General features: G+C 41.6%; 1 protein-coding gene across 1 annotated transcript in view; it reads left to right on the forward strand.

Moving 5' to 3' along the window:
* The window catches only part of LOC126297870 (carbohydrate sulfotransferase 11), a 53509-nt gene extending 37922 nt beyond the window's left edge, over window positions 1–15587 (forward strand). The window contains exons 3-4 of the mRNA XM_049989161.1: window positions 9569–9750; window positions 11492–15587. Coding sequence (XP_049845118.1) covers window positions 9569–9750; window positions 11492–12163 — 854 coding nt within the window. The 3' untranslated portion in view covers window positions 12164–15587. The remainder of the gene's footprint in view (window positions 1–9568; window positions 9751–11491) is intronic.
* The last annotated feature ends 1013 nt before the right edge of the window (window positions 15588–16600 follow it).

Genomic DNA, 16600 nt, shown 5'->3' on the forward strand with positions numbered 1-16600 from the left:
GTTCTTCGTCGAGCACTTAGAGGACAAGTTTGAGGAGGTGGAGGGCTTGTCCAAAATGCGCTCGGGCTCGGTTTTGATCAAATCGGCGTCCTCCGTCCAGTCCCGCCGGTTACTCGATTGCAACAAGCTGGGGGATGTTACGGTTACAATCACGCTCCATAAGAGTCTTAATATGGTCCAGGGCATAATATTCCATCGGGACCTTCTATTGCAGTCCGATGACGAGCTTCGCGCCAATTTAGAGCGGCGAGGTGTTCACTTCGTCCGGCGCATACATCGTGGTCCAAGGGATAAGCAGGTTGCCACCGGTGCCTTCATCTTGGCCTTCGAGGGTGATACTTTACCTGAGAAGGTCAAGGTGATGGTCTATCGTTGTGACGTCAAGCCCTATATCCCTCCCCCGATGCGGTGCTTTAAGTGCTGGAAGTTCGGGCATATGTCTTCCTGCTGTACTTCCAGCCTCACATGTCGAGATTGTGGACGCCCATCACATCCCAATACTCCATGTGCTCCGTCTCCCATCTGTGTAAACTGCGGAGAGCACCACTCGCCTTGCTCGCCGGACTGCAGGATCTTCCAGAAAGAGCGCAAAATCATGGAGTATAAGACCCTGGACCGCCTGACATACACTGAGGCCAGGCAGAAGTTCGAACGCCTCCATCCTGTTCGAATGACTGCCTCTTACGCCGCGGCTACTACTGTTATGGCCCCATTAGCTCTCCCTCAGACTGCCACCTCTCAGAGCCGGAATGCTACACCTGCCCCCTTGATGGTGGGGGGCACTTCACTCCCTGCTGCTCCTGGACTACCTGCCTCAGGAGCAGCAACCCCCCAACCATCGGGGACATCAGTCCCCACTTCTAAGCTTGGGAAGCCTCAAACTTCCCTGGCTCGAATAGCACGGAAAGGGTCCCTTGGGTCCCTTCCTTCCCAGGTTTCCGCCTCTGGGAAGGGTGACGTCAGCCAATGGAAGAAAAGCAGACCAGCGGCTGATCGCAGGGCTTCCCGCTCCTCCTCCGTCTCGGAGACTGACTCGCTGGAGCCCTCCCAGCCAATGAAACCCAAGGACCAGAGAGACAAGACGAAGAAGAAGACCTCTAAGGCCAAGGACCACGCGGTGGCATCCACCCCACTGCTCCCTACAGGCTCTGCGTCCGAGGATAAGGTGGAGATCCGGGCGTCCGCTGAGGACCTGGATCTCGCCGGACCCTCAGACACCATGGAAGCAGATTGTACTGGTCCTCCATCGGTGGCAGCAGGTGACCCAGTGGCGTGATCTGCCTCCCCGGCCCCTTCACGCCTTTTTCGGACATGGACAAAGTGATACTCCAGTGGAACTGCAGCGCTTTTTTCCACCACCTTGCTGAGCTTCGCCAACTCATCAGCAGTCACCCTTTCCTCTGCATTGCCCTACAGGAAACTTGGTTTCCGGCAATGCGGACCCCTGCCCTACGTGGGTATCGGGGTTATTACAAGAACCGGGCAGCTTATGAGAGGGTATCTGGTGGAGTCTGCGTCTACATCCTTAACTCTGTCTACAGCGAATGTGTACCTCTTCACACACCTTTAGAGGCTGTCGCTGTAAGGATGTGGACGCCTCAGCCTATTACTGTCTGCAGTTTGTATCTTCCGCCAGATGGTGATGTCTCGCGTCATGTGTTGGCTGCATTGATAGCACAACTGCCTCCTCCTTTTGTGTTACTGGGCGAATTTAACGCCCATAACCCCCTGTGGGGTAGCGCCGCGATTACTGGCCGGGGTAGAGATGTCGAGACTCTTCTCTCGCAGCTTGACCTCTGCCTCTTAAACACGGGAGAGCCGACACATTTCAGTGTAGTCCATGGCACATTTTCGGCCATCGACCTTTCTATCTGCAGCCCCGGACTTTCACCATCCATCCACTGGAGTGTCCATGACGACTTATGTGGTAGTGACCATTTCCCCATCTTTCTGTCACTACCACAGCGTCACTCTTCTGAATGCCCCTCCAGATGGGCTCTGAATAAGGCTGATTGGGGCTTGTTCTCCTCTCTCGCCACTATCGCACCTCCTTCCCATGACACCATTGATGCGGTGGTTCAGTCGGTCACCACCGGCATCGTTTCTGCGGCGGCATCTGCGATTCCCTGTTCATCCGGGTCCCCTCGGCGGAGGACTGTGCCTTGGTGGGCGCCCGAGATCGCAGAGGCGATTAGAGATCGCCGGCGGTCTCTTCAACGCCATAAGCGGCACCCGTCCTTGGAGAACCTCATCGTTTTTAAACAGCTCCGTGCCCGTGCCCGACGCCTTATTCGCCAACGGAAGCAGGAGTGCTGGGAACGGTATGTTTCCACCATTGGCGTCCGTACCTCTGCATCGCAGGTTTGGGCTAAGATTAGGCGACTCCATGGCTATCGGCCGCCTGTCTCTGTCCCTGGGCTTTCGCTGAATGGAGTGGTGTGTACTGACTCCGACACGATTGCGGACCGGATAGCAGCGCATTTTGCTCAGTGTTCCGCATCTACGAATTACCCACTGGCCTTCCGCTCCCGGAAGGAGCGGTTGGAAAGTTGGAGGCTTTCCTTTCACACGCGCCACGCGGAGTCGTACAATGCTCCTTTCAGCGACTGGGAATTCCAGAGTGCACTATCTGCTTGCCCTGATACGGCTCCTGGGCCAGACCGCATCCACAGCCAGATGCTGAAACACCTCTCTGTGAATTGCCAGCGACGCCTCCTAGATGTTTTCAACCGCATCTGGGTTGAGGTTGTGTTCCCGTCTCAATGGCGAGAAAGCATCATCCTACCCGTGTTGAAACCTGGCAAGAACCCGCTGGAGGTGGACAGCTACCGCCCCATAAGCCTCACCAACGTTCTTTGCAAGTTGCTAGAACGTATGGTGAGCCGGAGGTTGAGTTGGCTCCTCGAGTCTCGAGGCCTTCTGGCTCCGTCTCAGGGTGGGTTCCGTAAAGGCCGCTCTGCCGTCGATAATCTGGTCTCCCTAGAGTCTGCCGTCTGTACAGCCTTTGCACGCCGCCAACATCTGGTTGCCGTCTTCTTCAACATGCGGAAGGTGTACGATACGACTTGGCGATACCACATCCTGGCCACACTTCATGGGTGGGGTCTTAGGGGCCCGCTCCCGGTTTTTATTCAGAATTTTCTGTCATCTCGTTCCTTCCGCGTGCAAGTTGCTGCGTCCCATAGTTCCTCCCGGGTCCAGGAGAAAGGGGTCCTACAGGGGTCTGTCCTCAGTGTCTCCCAGTTTTTAATTGCGATCAATGGGCTCGCTGAGGCGGTGGGATCGTTGTATGCAGACAACTTCTGCCTCTACTACAGCTCCGCTGGCATTGCAGTTGCTGAGCGCCAGCTGCAGGGCGCTATCCGCAAGGCGCAGTCGTGGGCTGTAGCGCACGGCTTCCAGTTTTCGGCCGCTAAGACCTGCGTTATGCATTTCTGCCGGCGTCGCACGGTTCACCCTGAGCCACGCCTTTACCTTGACGGTGAACCTCTTGCTGTGGTAGAGACGCATCGGTTCTTGGGACTGGTATTTGATGCCCGGTTGACTTGGCTGCCTCATATTAGGCAGCTTAAACAAACATGCTGGCGGCATTTAAACGCTCTCCGTTGCCTTAGCCACACCGGATGGGGTGCCGATCGGTCCACCCTTCTCCGGCTGTATCAAGCGCTGATCCAGTCCCGCCTTGATTATGGGTGTGTGGCTTATGGTTCGGCATCGCCATCAGCGTTGCAATTGCTGGATCCCATCCATCACTGCAGGATCCGACTCGCCTCAGGAGCATTTCGGACAAGCCCTGTTGACAGCTTACTTGTGGAGGCTGGTGTTCCTCCATTGCGGATCGGGCGCGACAGACTTCTGGCCGCTTATGCTGCCCACGTTTGTAGCTTGCCACGGCATCCCAACTACCGTCTCCTGTTCCCGCACTCGATCGTCCATCTTCCAGACAGGCGGCCCCGGTCAGGGTGTACGATCGCGGTTCGCATCCGGGCTCTACTGTGTGGGATTGAGTTTTTTCCTCTCCCGCCTGTTTTCCGGGCCAATCTCCGTCTGCCCCCTTGGTGTGTGCGCCGACCATGCATTCGGCTGGATTTGGCACAGGGTCCGAAAGACTCGGTCCCTCCTCCGGCCCTCCGCCGCCGCTTTGTTTCTCTTCTTGCCGAGTTTCCCGGATCTGCCGTGGCCTATACCGACGGTTCGATGGTCTCTGGTCGCACTGGTTACGCTCTTACTCTAGAGGATCATTGTGAGCAACGGTCGCTGGCACCCGTGAACAGTGTATACACTGCCGAGTTGGTTGCCATCTATCACGCCCTAGAGTATATCCGCTCCCGCTCAGGTGAGTCCTTTGTCATCTGTAGTGACTCCCTGAATGGTTTACGAGCTCTTGACCAGTGCTTTCCTTGTTCCCGTCTGCTGATGGCCATCCACGAGTCGCTCCATGCTCTTGCCCGTTGCGGCCGCTCCGTGGTCTTTGTTTGGACCCCAGGTCATGTCGGCATCCCGGGCAATGAGTGGGTTGACACGCTGGCTAAACAGGCAGTGAGTTCACCGGCTCTGGAACGTTGCCTTATGGAGTGTGATCTCCTGTCGCTTTTGCGCCAGAAAGTGCTTGGTGCCTGGGGTGACGAGTGGTGCACCCTGCCCACGCCCAACAAACTTCGGGCGGTGAAGGAGACGACCGGAGTGTGGCGCTCCTCCATGTGGGCCTCTCGGAAGGACTCTGTCATCCTCTGCCGGCTGCGCGTTGGCCACACGTGGCTGACGCACGGCCATTTGTTGCGCCGGGAGGACCCACCGCTATGTCGCTGCGGGGCAGCTCTGACGGTGGTCCACATTTTGGTGGACTGCCCGCTTTTAACAGGACTCAGGCAGACGTTTGCGCTGCCTGATACCCTCCCTGCCCTTTTATGTGATGACGTTGCTATGGCGGACCTCGTGTTGAGTTTTATTCGGGCAGGGGGTTTTTATCGTATGATTTGAGTGTTTGTCCTTTTATCTCCTGTATTGACTTGGGCCTTTGGCCTGTGGTTTTAAACTGTGGGTTTTAATGTCATTTGGTGGTTGGCTTTTCCTTATTTTTATGGTCGGCCAACCACCTTCACACTCGGTGTGATTTTAGTTCTGTTTGTCTGGTCTTTGTCTGTCTTTCTTGTATTGTGTCGTCCCTTGTCTCAGTTCTCCGTTTTTAACGACTGACAGTTTTTATTTCGTGTGATTTTATCGTGGAACAAGGGACCGATGACCTTAGCAGTCTGGTCCCTTCAATCCCACACCCAACCAACCAACCTGCCTGCCTCTCTTCCTTGTTTCTTGAGGATTCCATTCCAATGCTGTCTTTTTGATTGATCCATCTGGTTTTCGCAATGTATGCTCCAGCTATCTCCATTTTCTATCACGTATCTGTTCTTCTATTGGTGTCTGGATGGTTTTTCACCAGAGATATTCATTACTTATTTGTTCTGGCCACCAGATGTTCATTATACGCTTGAAGATACCTATTTGTGTAACTCTGCAACTGTGTTGTTATCTTTTTATCAACTTTCCAACTTTCACTGGCATACAAGACAGCCTTCACATTTATATTAAAAATGCAACTGTTAGTTTGCATGTGATGTTTCTGTTTCTCCATATTGGATACAGTTGCATGAAGGTAGGATAGGCCTTCTTTACATGGCTCTTCACTTCTCCAGCTCCACCATCTTCTGTCAACACGATATCCAGACATCGGAATGAATTCACAATCTCCATTTGCTGCTCCGCTACAAGCAGCAATACTTCTACAGTCCCAGAATGTATCCTCATTTCCTTTGTTCTACCTTTATTTATCTTGAGTCCAGCAGTCTCTTCTTCTTTTTTTAGTGAGCTTAATTTAGCTTTCATATGTCAGCCTTTGAGCTAATAAAACTATGTCATCTGTGAAATCCAAATCCTCCATACATTCATGGACTCCCCATCTCCTACCCACAGTGACTCTTCTCATAACTGAGTCAAGGACACATAAGAAGAGTATAAGTATAAGCTGTGATATTATACAGTCCTTCCAGACTCTAGTTATTACAGATATTTGATGAAGATTAGAATCTTCTGTGGTGTACCATACTTCAACACCAGCCACAGCACTTGATGTTTCACATAATCAAAGGCATATTCAAAATCAATTAATTCCATGTACATGGTTGCCTGAAATTCTGTGCTTTGCTGTAATATGATCCGAAGAGCACTAATAAGATCAACACAACTGCATTGTTCCCAAAACCAGCCTGTTTTTTTATGCAGTCAGTTTTCAACTGAATCCTTAATTCTATTTAAAATAAGTGGTGAGGGCCTTATGGGCACTGACAGCAGTGTAATACCATGCCAGTTGTTACAAGCCAACAAATTTCCTTTTTTGGGAACTTTACTACCAATCCACTTTTTAATTCCTTTGGGGATTTCTCTTCCAGCCTAATATTCTTCAGCAAGGGGTGAAGCATTTTAACACTACTTTCGATATCGGCTTTTAACAGCTCTGGTGCTATGTTTTATAGCCCAGTGGTCTCTGCATTTTAGGTTTCTGAAAGGACTCCTAGTTTCGCCCATTGTGGGACTTTGCAGATTATCTTCATCTGCTTTGAGTTCCTCTGGAAGATCCCTCACCTGTTCCTCTTGGTTATCTTTAACAGCTCCTTGAAATGAACCTCCCATCTCTGTAGCTGTGCTTGTTGGTTTGTAATCATCACCCCATCCTTGCTCTTAAATGCTCCTTCACACCTACAGTTCTTCATTGGGAGTTGTTTGATGATGATGTACATTATCACCAAGAAATTAGAACAAGTGGTATTAATCGTGTCCACAGGCACAGTAATAGTAAGTTTAATACCACCACATACTTATTACATTAAAATCTGTACCAGTATTAACAGTCTCCATGTTCGGATAAATAATAGTTACATTAAGGACAAATATCACATGGAAGAGCGTACCCAGAATTGTAGCTGATTTGGGAGACGGTAATGGGTACAACTGCTGGGTGTACACAGCATTGGGAATAGAAATGAAAATGGTGAACTGCTGATAGATGTGTGTACTGAGCATGACCTAGTCAATGGAGGCACACACTTTCCACATCACAACTGCCATAAGGTAACACGGGTTCCACCAGATCATGTTACTGAAAATCGGGGAGATCACAGCCGTAAGCTGCAAGTTTTAGTACTGTGTGCTAAATATCAGAAATAAGAGATGTGCGGATGTTGTAAGTGACCACCAGCTAGTTTTGGCTGAGTTCAGATTGATAATAGTGGCAAATAGAACACAGTTCAATCACAGTAGCAAAATAATAGATGTGGTAAGGGTAAAAGACCAACATATAAAAGAAAGATTTGCCCTTTAACAACAAAACAGCTCCCAAGTTCTCTCTGATGAAAAAGGTTTGCAAAAATGTGAAGACAGCTATCTAGATGTTGAAGAGAACAAGTTAGGATATAAGTCGCATCAAATGGAAGAATGGATATCTAATGATACATGGAATGAAACTGGCTACAGGAAAGAACTAAAACAAAAGATAAATTTTTGTAAGACAAGAGTGCAGAAGATCGAAGGGTATTCTGTGATGTTTCGTGCTGACATTGTCTGTCTGGCTTTCAGTCTTGTTGGCAATGTCTCCATTTCATTGACTGAAGTCGTGTGAGGCACCCAAGTCTTATCTCTTGTTACAATCATCATCATCATCATTTAAGACTGATTATGCCTTTCAGTGTTCAGTCTGGAGCATAGCCCCCCCCCCCCCCCCCCTTCTTATAAGATTCCTCCATGATCCCCAATTCAGTTCTAACATTGGTGCCTCTTCTGATGTTAAATGTGTTCTCAAAATTCATGTCTTTCCTGATTTATTACGTCAAATACAATAAAGTGCAACCAAATTTGTTTCTTTTTTGGTCATCAGAAAGCAGTCTTGGAACCCACCAAGAACATAGCTTTCGATAGTTCAGTTTCTCCAAAACAATGTAGAAAACTGACCTTGAAACCTGTGGAAATTCAATTGATAACTTTGAAATCATGATTTGTCTTGAATTTTGCTGTCCACATCACAAACCAAATCTACATAAATTGGTCACTAAGTGTGTGGCTCATCATGCTTATTAACCCACCCATCCTTGAACATTCTCACCCACTTTCAAACTTTACTGTCACTCATGGCATTACTACCATAAACTTCACAAATCTGACAGTGAATTTCTGCTGCTGCCACCAAGTTTCTTGTAGTCAAGTATCTAATTACTTAAATACTATGAACTTGTACAGTTCAGTTCGCAGACAGAGACTAATGCTGCAATTGACATCTAAATGCATTAAAACATGCTGAGAGCAGACATGAATGCACACTGTGGTAGTTACACATCATTCTCACTCTTGTTCACTGAGGGACCTAATATAAAAAATACTCCTTGTATATAGTATGACTTCTGTATTACTGTATAGCTACTCATTAATTTCAAAATCTGCAGAATATTTGTTGGTGAGTGTTCGTCCTAACCAACACATATGATGTTAAGATCTATTGACATACCTTTTTATTCTGATTTATTGCTATTTCTGTTATGATTAGACTGGTTGCTTCCACTTCCCTCATGTCTATAAGTTATCCTAGTCATACATACTTTTCAGTTATTCTCTGCATATCATAAATTACTATTGCATCAGCTACTTTTGCATGACATGTCGTTTGCATCATTAAACAGTTTTTGTAACTGCATTATGTCTTGGGTAACTTTCTTTGTCAACCCTTTGTATTTTGAGAACATTGTTGAATGAATGTCCAGTTGATTCAGCAGACAGAAGACTTCGTCACTGTTTTGAAGTGTGTTTCAGAACAGTAGTATCTCTCTAGTTATATTTCTACTCACAACTAATATTTTAACTAATTATGATAAATACGTTTGGTCCAAGTAGAGGTAAATGCTTTTATATGTTGCAGAAGACACTACCTTGTCTGCTTGTGCACTGTTAATTTTCGTTGTCATTAGCAGATGAGGTTATGACTGTAAGAATCATTTAATTAGTAATCCTGTCATTAGTATTGCTCTTTATGTCTGTGTTTGCAGTAGGGTTTGTAAATGGAAATATTAAATTTTCAAGCCTGTTACGCGTAAAACTGAACATATGAGATCATCACAGCCGAAAGAGATATTCTCATCGTGAAGAATCTTGAGAATTTCTCAGCAGGCTCTAAAATTATAGCAGATACTTCAGTTACATGAATAAAATGGCATGGGAAGAAAAGAAACATAGTTGAATGTAGCACTGAATATATTAAATAAAAACCAACTTGTAGTGCAAAAAATTGCAGAAACATATTTGGAGAGAAATATGTAAGAAATAATTGTTCTGTAGAAAAATATATAGGTCAGTTTGACATTTGCCTTAATTATAATTATGGGTTCAAACTTCATCTGTTACATTGTTTTTCTTGTTTAGGTGTTAAGATATTATTATTATTAGGCATCTGACTCCCTTAAAAGTAAATTTTTTCATGAATGAGTGTATTTGTACTTCGAAACTGTAACTTGTAATTTTTTTAATATTTCAGATGTTAAACATGAATATTTGCATTATATTTCAAAACCTGTGTCAGTTGATGATCTCTATTTGGAGAGAAAGAGTCATTTAGAGAGAAACTGCCCTGTGCAGCATCCACAGTTGCAGAAGGATCTCCTAGATCATATTTTAGTTGACAAAGTACATAAACTTCTATACTGTTATGTTCCAAAGGTATGTTTACTGACTGTAAATACTTACGAAAGTTTGTGTTGGACATGAAAATATTGTTTTGACAAACAAATTGATTCATTCATTATTCAATAGAGGGTCAGTCTGACTTACTTTTCTTGGTTTTGCTTTGCCAAGTTTGCAGAATACCTCAAAAACCTCTTTAAACCTTCAATGTATTTTAGTGTTGGCTCTAAGTAATTCATATATATGTGGCAGAACTTCATGTGGACATAATCTTGCTTTTTGTGTGTTGGTATTATAAAGGTATTACCTTTTATGAAAAATTACCACCAATTACCAGATTCAATAAAATTCAGTAATATGTTGTACATGCAACTGCCAGGACTTGTGAATCATGGTGAATCATCTAATATGACAATGGCATCAAGCCCCACAATTTATTTAAGGATTTAAAAGCTATGCATGATGACAAGATAAATACTAAAAAATAGTTGTGTAGATTTTACTGTAAAAAGTTCAGTATATTTAATGAATGTAATGCAGTTGTTAAAATGATGGAAATAAATTGTACATAATATTGGGGAATATTCAACTTACTAAAATTTAGTTTCTTTGTTTTAACTTTGAAATCTTCAACAAATTCATCAAATTCTGTACCTCAGGAGTGAGAGTAACTACCTTTTTTTCCAAATACAAATGGCTTCCAACTGTGTAATTTGAGGTCTCAAGAGGCAATAAATTCATAAATGAAAAACCTTCATATGACATTACAGATGCTGCAAAGACAATAAACAATACAATATAGACAATGGAAGCACTGAAAGTATGTAAACTGGAAAGTGTCTCAAAGCAGAAAGAATTCAGTGCATCAGCATCAATGGAAAGGTATTGAAAGTGAATATGTCGTTAAATACCCATCAAAGAACTGTAATAGTTTTGCCATTATTCATTGAACAATAATGACAAGGTAGATGATAGCAATTGTTCTGTAGAAATGCTAACAGATGATGATGATGTTGTGTACAGAAGTGTATTGGTAGATAATTAATGTAGATCACGGGAAGACTATGTAATGAATACTTGATGAAAAGAGTGGCAGCTGATGTCCAACACATGATGACCGAGCAATGTGGTGCAGTAGTTAACACACTGGTTTGCATTTGGGAGGATGATTGTTGGAATCCCTGTCCGGCCATCTAGATTTAGGTCTTCTGTGATTTCCCTAAGTCTCTCCAGTCAAATTTTCAGATGGTTATTTTGAAAAGGACATGACTGATTTCCTTCCACATCCTTTTCTGGTCTGAGCTTGTGCTCCATCTTTTCACAATTCAAGTTTGTGCTTCATCTCTAATAACAATGTTGTCAACAAGACCTTAAACTCTAAATCTTCTTTCCTTCCAGTGTAAGAAATTGACATTTTTTAACATATTTAAGCAGCTTCAAAAGCACTATTGACAGGTACTCCAAGAAATTTCTTTTCCACTTGCCTTTCAGTTGCTATTGATGATATTGCTTTCATTTTAAAGCAATGTTTATTGTAAGTACATATAAATTTAATCCTGCAGCATTTTTCTTTATAATTCATTAGTTATGCTACAGATTAGTGTGCCACATTTGCATTTGAAATATTAGTATGCTTAAAAAGTTCCATAAAAATGATTTAAGAAAATAATCTTTCAGTATTAAATATTTTTCTGCTGATTTTTATGTACTAATTGTCACATCCTTTCCTTCGTCTACTGTGTTTCATGTAATTTAATTACACAATTTTCTTCTGCAGGTAGCCTGTACGAACTGGAAAAGGATTTTTATGGTTCTCTCTGGCAAATCAAATACAACAAATATACTTAGCATACCAGCAGATGCAGCACATGATAAGAATTTGTTATTGAGGCTCAACAGCTTCTCAGATTCTGAAGTGGAGTATATGCTGAAAACATTTACGAAATTCATTTTTGTTAGACATCCATTTGAACGATTGCTTTCAGCCTACCGGAATAAACTGGAACAGCATTATCTCAGCTCCCAATATTTTCAAGCACGTTTTGGTCGGTATATTATAAAGCGTTACCGTAAACACCCATCAGAATATGCATTACTTCATGGTGATGATGTCACATTTGAGGAATTTGTTGCATATGTTACAGATCCTGAGAACAAAGCATTCAATGAGCACTGGAAACCTATTTATAGTTTATGTCATCCGTGTAGTATACACTATGATATTATTGGAAAATATGAAACATTATATCAAGATTCAGATTATATCTTAACGAAAATAGGAATGAAAAACTTAGGATTTCCATATACTTCTAAACCATCAAAGACTACTGTAAATATGCACAAATATTATAAAAATTTGACAACTGAAAGTATTTGGAAGCTCTATAATATCTATGAATTGGATTTTAGGTTATTTGGTTACACATTTCATGATCTTACTGAAAGCTGATGTCAGCTTGTGATATAGTTACTATTTTTTGTACATACAAATATAAACCAAAAGAATGTAGTCAACAAAAAGACATAATCTATCAGGTCATCATTTGCACAGTAATGAGTGATCACATTTATTCACATTGCATTTCTTCTCATGTGTCCATTAATGAGGACTTCAGAACATACGGATGATGTTCCATAGCTTTTGATGAATTCATATACATTGACAATAAAACTTCCCATTGTATTATGAAACTCTCAGATAGTGTGAGAGGAAAAAATTTGTTTTCAAGATTCAGATATTGTATTGAATGTTGACAATATATTTCTGTGGCAGCTGTTTTAACAGATAACTATTCTTTGAGACTGTGATTACAAGTTTCATTACTTGCTAAATGTTAGTGTTTCAGGATTAAATAGTTTTCAGTGTACACTGAATGTAGGTCATTTTTCGGAATTCACTATCGGAAGAGAAAATCATACGTACCCTGTGTATTTTTCATATAACTTTTACTTAACTGCTGTTGCTTTCATTTGTGGATGCAGTGCTGAACTTCGAAAAAGTTTATTACTGTGTTTGATACTTTGTTACTAGAGTGTCTGGATATTGGAATCATCCCAATGGTGTGAATTGCTGTAGATTTAATATATTGTAAGAAATAAAGGTAGAGAAATCCACTTGTTCTTCGAGCATAGCTCGTCCAGTGCAATTAAGGTTTTGTGCAAAGTAGTATTCGTTTTCTTATTTTAAGCTTATTAATTGCAGTTGTCTCCTAAATATGAAAAAGCCCTCCTGTTATTTGTGCAGTTATCCATTCCTCTGTTAGTGTCATATATTGTGTAAGCTATGAATCTGAAATCAGCACGCAGTTAGAACTACTAGTGTTTTTTGAGACTCAACAAGTCGAAAATCCTGATACGACGTGAGGATGTATTGCTTCCCATGCCCTGCTCTGATACCAGTGAGGTAAAGCTGGACTGTCAGCTGTATTTTCTTGCATTCAGTCGCTTTATTGCAGTGCTAGTAATTGTTGCTTGTCTTCATGTGCTCTTCCTACATGAAAATTTAAATATTTTTTTCTGATTCATTCCTGGAAACAGTATCAGCTACTTACCTGGTATAGCAAATTGCTCTGTACGAACTGTCATAGAGAGAATGCCCACATAATATGACTGTTGGCAGACATACTTCATTTGAAGACCTATGTCCCAGCCAGGATGTGAATCATCCCATTTTGTGGACCTGGGTGCCTAATTTTTCTTAGTTCCCTTATACTCTTTCTTAATGTTATGACACTACATCCATCCGAAGACATTTGCATCGAAATTGCAGTCGGGTCTTTAGAACTTTTGGATGTTAATGTTTAGACCTAAATAGTTTACGGTTTGCTCCTCTGAAGTCGTAAGCTTCTACAAATACTAGTTATTGTTATCTCAACATTGTGGAGGTTACTTTGACACCTATTGCATCCAGGCCAAAATATTATTTGCAGTATAATGGTGTGGTGAAGGAATGTCTCTTTGCTTCTGCACAACTTTATCATCTGAAAAGTGTGTTCTGCAATGCTGTCAACAAGTTCTACCCCTCGCTCATCTTTTTTGTAACACTGCTGAGGTATGGGATTGGCATTAGTATTAGGCATAAAAATGTAGTATTGGTGTCTGTTTAATACTGCAGCACCAGTTAACAAATCCAGCTCTGGATGAATTTTGTGAAAACATTGAAAGTAAATGTTTCTTACTGAATATTTTCCTGTTGTTGCTATGTCTCTGATAGTAATTTCTAGCTCATTGCACAATTAATGATTTTTTCTCGATATTAGAGACAACTGTGATTTCTACAAAGTTTTTTTTCCCTAGTATATCATCTAAGCTGTAGATGGTGTTCGTGCAAATTTCTCAGTTTTCATTCATGGCTCCAGAATGCACACTATATCTATCTATAATTCTGCAGCTTCCTTCAAAATCTGTTATTTCAAAGGTACATTGTGTAGCCTTCATCTGCTCCACTTTCGTCAATCTCTTTCTGCAGTCCATCATTGACATCTAATGTGAAGATGGTCTCTTGGAACTGGCTGCACACCTTCCATGCGAAATTGCCAAATAACTGAAAACATGTTATTTGTTTTCTTTTTCTTATTGCCAGTGTCAAGTAATCTACTATTTATTTATCTCATTACTTCATAGAATGTTTTTAATTCTGCTGGTTGGGGGCTCCCTTTGCTTTAATCTGTGCTTTAAATTTCCATTTGAAGCAGTATTTGATGTGTGTTTCCACCACAAAAGTACTTTTGACCTCTTACATAAAGGCGATGCATTTAGTGGGTGCTTGACATTGACAGTTTTTGGTGTCCTTCCTCTGCACATTAGTTATGAAGACTGTTTTCAGTTTACAGAATTTAGCAATATAATGAAGGTTATTGCAGTTGGAGGACTTTTGAATCATGAGTAAATGTTTTCTAGTGATTGCTGTAAAGTCAGTGTAGCTGTGGTTCATCTTCAGTAGTAGCTTTCTCATTTTTTGATTCATTTTTATGATATGGGTGGACATTGTCCTGCTGTCTCACATTATAAATGTGTTTCAACTTGCTCAAATGAATATTCCACTAGCTCAACATCTTTCATCTCAGTTAGTTGATCATAGAGGAAAAAAAGTTGACATCTCTTGTGTGATAGTTGGCATTGTATTTCCTTGTTATAATTTTGAATTTTACATCTTGCTCTTTGTTCCTGTGATAGCACTCTCCTTTGTGTACTGATGATAATTATCTTTAGTTTGTCTCATTACATAAATAATGTGCTTGTTTGTTTCTTTTTTCTGCTAGACTCTCATATTGGTGACTGGCTTCTGCTTAGTATAGGTGACTGCCATTCTTGCATATTATGTTCGTATTTGCCTCGTATTTAACTTTTCTTGTAGTCAGACATTTTCTTTTTCAAGTCGTGAGTACTATTTGGTATTAGTTTCTTCTTTTTGTTTGCTTCCTAATTTCAATTCATTAGTCTAGTCTGAACAATTGTCCATATAGTGCTTCTTAAATTCAGCAAGTTTCTTTCTATACATTTTCTTATTGGCAGTATCCACTGTGAATTTCCTAATCCCATTATAGTTACATTCTAGTCATTAAGAAAGATGTCAGAGTTGTGTATTTTTTCTTCTATGTGTTACTGACTTTCAGTGAGAAGAACCCAGATTATTGACTAGGATTACAGAGTGCCTTTCAGATGTCAGCTATTCCTAAGGCCATTTTTTCTCGTAAGAGCACCTACAGGATGTAGTGCATAATGATCTCACACTCTTCTTGTGGTGTGATGCACTGCTTGTTGAATGTATCAACCATCAGCTATTTGACACCAGTACCCCACCATACAAGCTTGACAGCAAGGACATTACATTTCATGACCTCTCACAAACAAACAGGAAAGAAAGAATGAGTAGCCATAACATTAAAAAAAAGAAAATGCAGTGTCAGTCAGACTCCAGAATACTCCAGTGTAACACCCATTCCACTACTTGGAAGAGACAAGTTAATGATTACTGCTGCAGCACCATTTCTTGCCAGTTACATAACTAATATTGTGAAGACTTAGTAACAGTGTAACAGTTGTTGCTTGGGTCACTTCTACAGAAATGTAAACACAAACACAGTACATAGTCTAACTGATACTGATCATCATCATATAGAGCATGGTCTTCCAATAAGCCCTAAGCAGTTTAACATGAATATTTCATAAATGGTGCTTGAATAACTATTGCTACACTTCATCTACTTTTGGCATAAGTTCAGAAATATCATATGCGATGTGTCGAATATTTGTGTGTCTGATCAAATAATAAGAAGCAGACAAGATGAAATGGGGTAGATCCAAGAAATTGCTGAGGAAGTGCATGGTATGTTTTGAAGGCAATGAATAAAAATAAAAATAAAGTTGAATTATTTCAAAGTAACTGTGAAAGAGAATAATGAATTCTGAAAACTGAATTGTCATACTAGTGGTAATTTGGTTGGGAAAATATTTTTGTTTTATATCAGAGCTGTGGTGTTTATTAGATGCAAATCATGTTCTATTATTAACATTGTGCAATGGTTTGGAAATGAGAGAGGAAAATGAAAACTTCATGCCACTAGTAATGTCGTATGTCATCAAAATACATGCATAAGTACTTTTTTGTGACATGATATAATGATATAATGTAATAGTTATTTAATAGGCTATGTTTCTGTAAAATTACTTGATAATGAAGTAATGTTTACAAGCCATGTCTTATTTATTCAGTTTCTATGTAGGTGATTTCTTTTGTATTAGAAATGTGATATTCATTGTGTCTTTCATGTTTCTAGATTGAAAAAATTTTCATTGTATTCTTAAAACTCTTGCCTAGTGTTGATACATTTTACAAATTGGAAACTTGATTAGCAGATATAGTGTCATAGTTAAATCCTGTTGC

The sequence above is a fragment of the Schistocerca gregaria genome, chromosome X (genome assembly GCF_023897955.1).
Source record: "Schistocerca gregaria isolate iqSchGreg1 chromosome X, iqSchGreg1.2, whole genome shotgun sequence".
Taxonomy (NCBI): domain Eukaryota; kingdom Metazoa; phylum Arthropoda; class Insecta; order Orthoptera; family Acrididae; genus Schistocerca; species Schistocerca gregaria.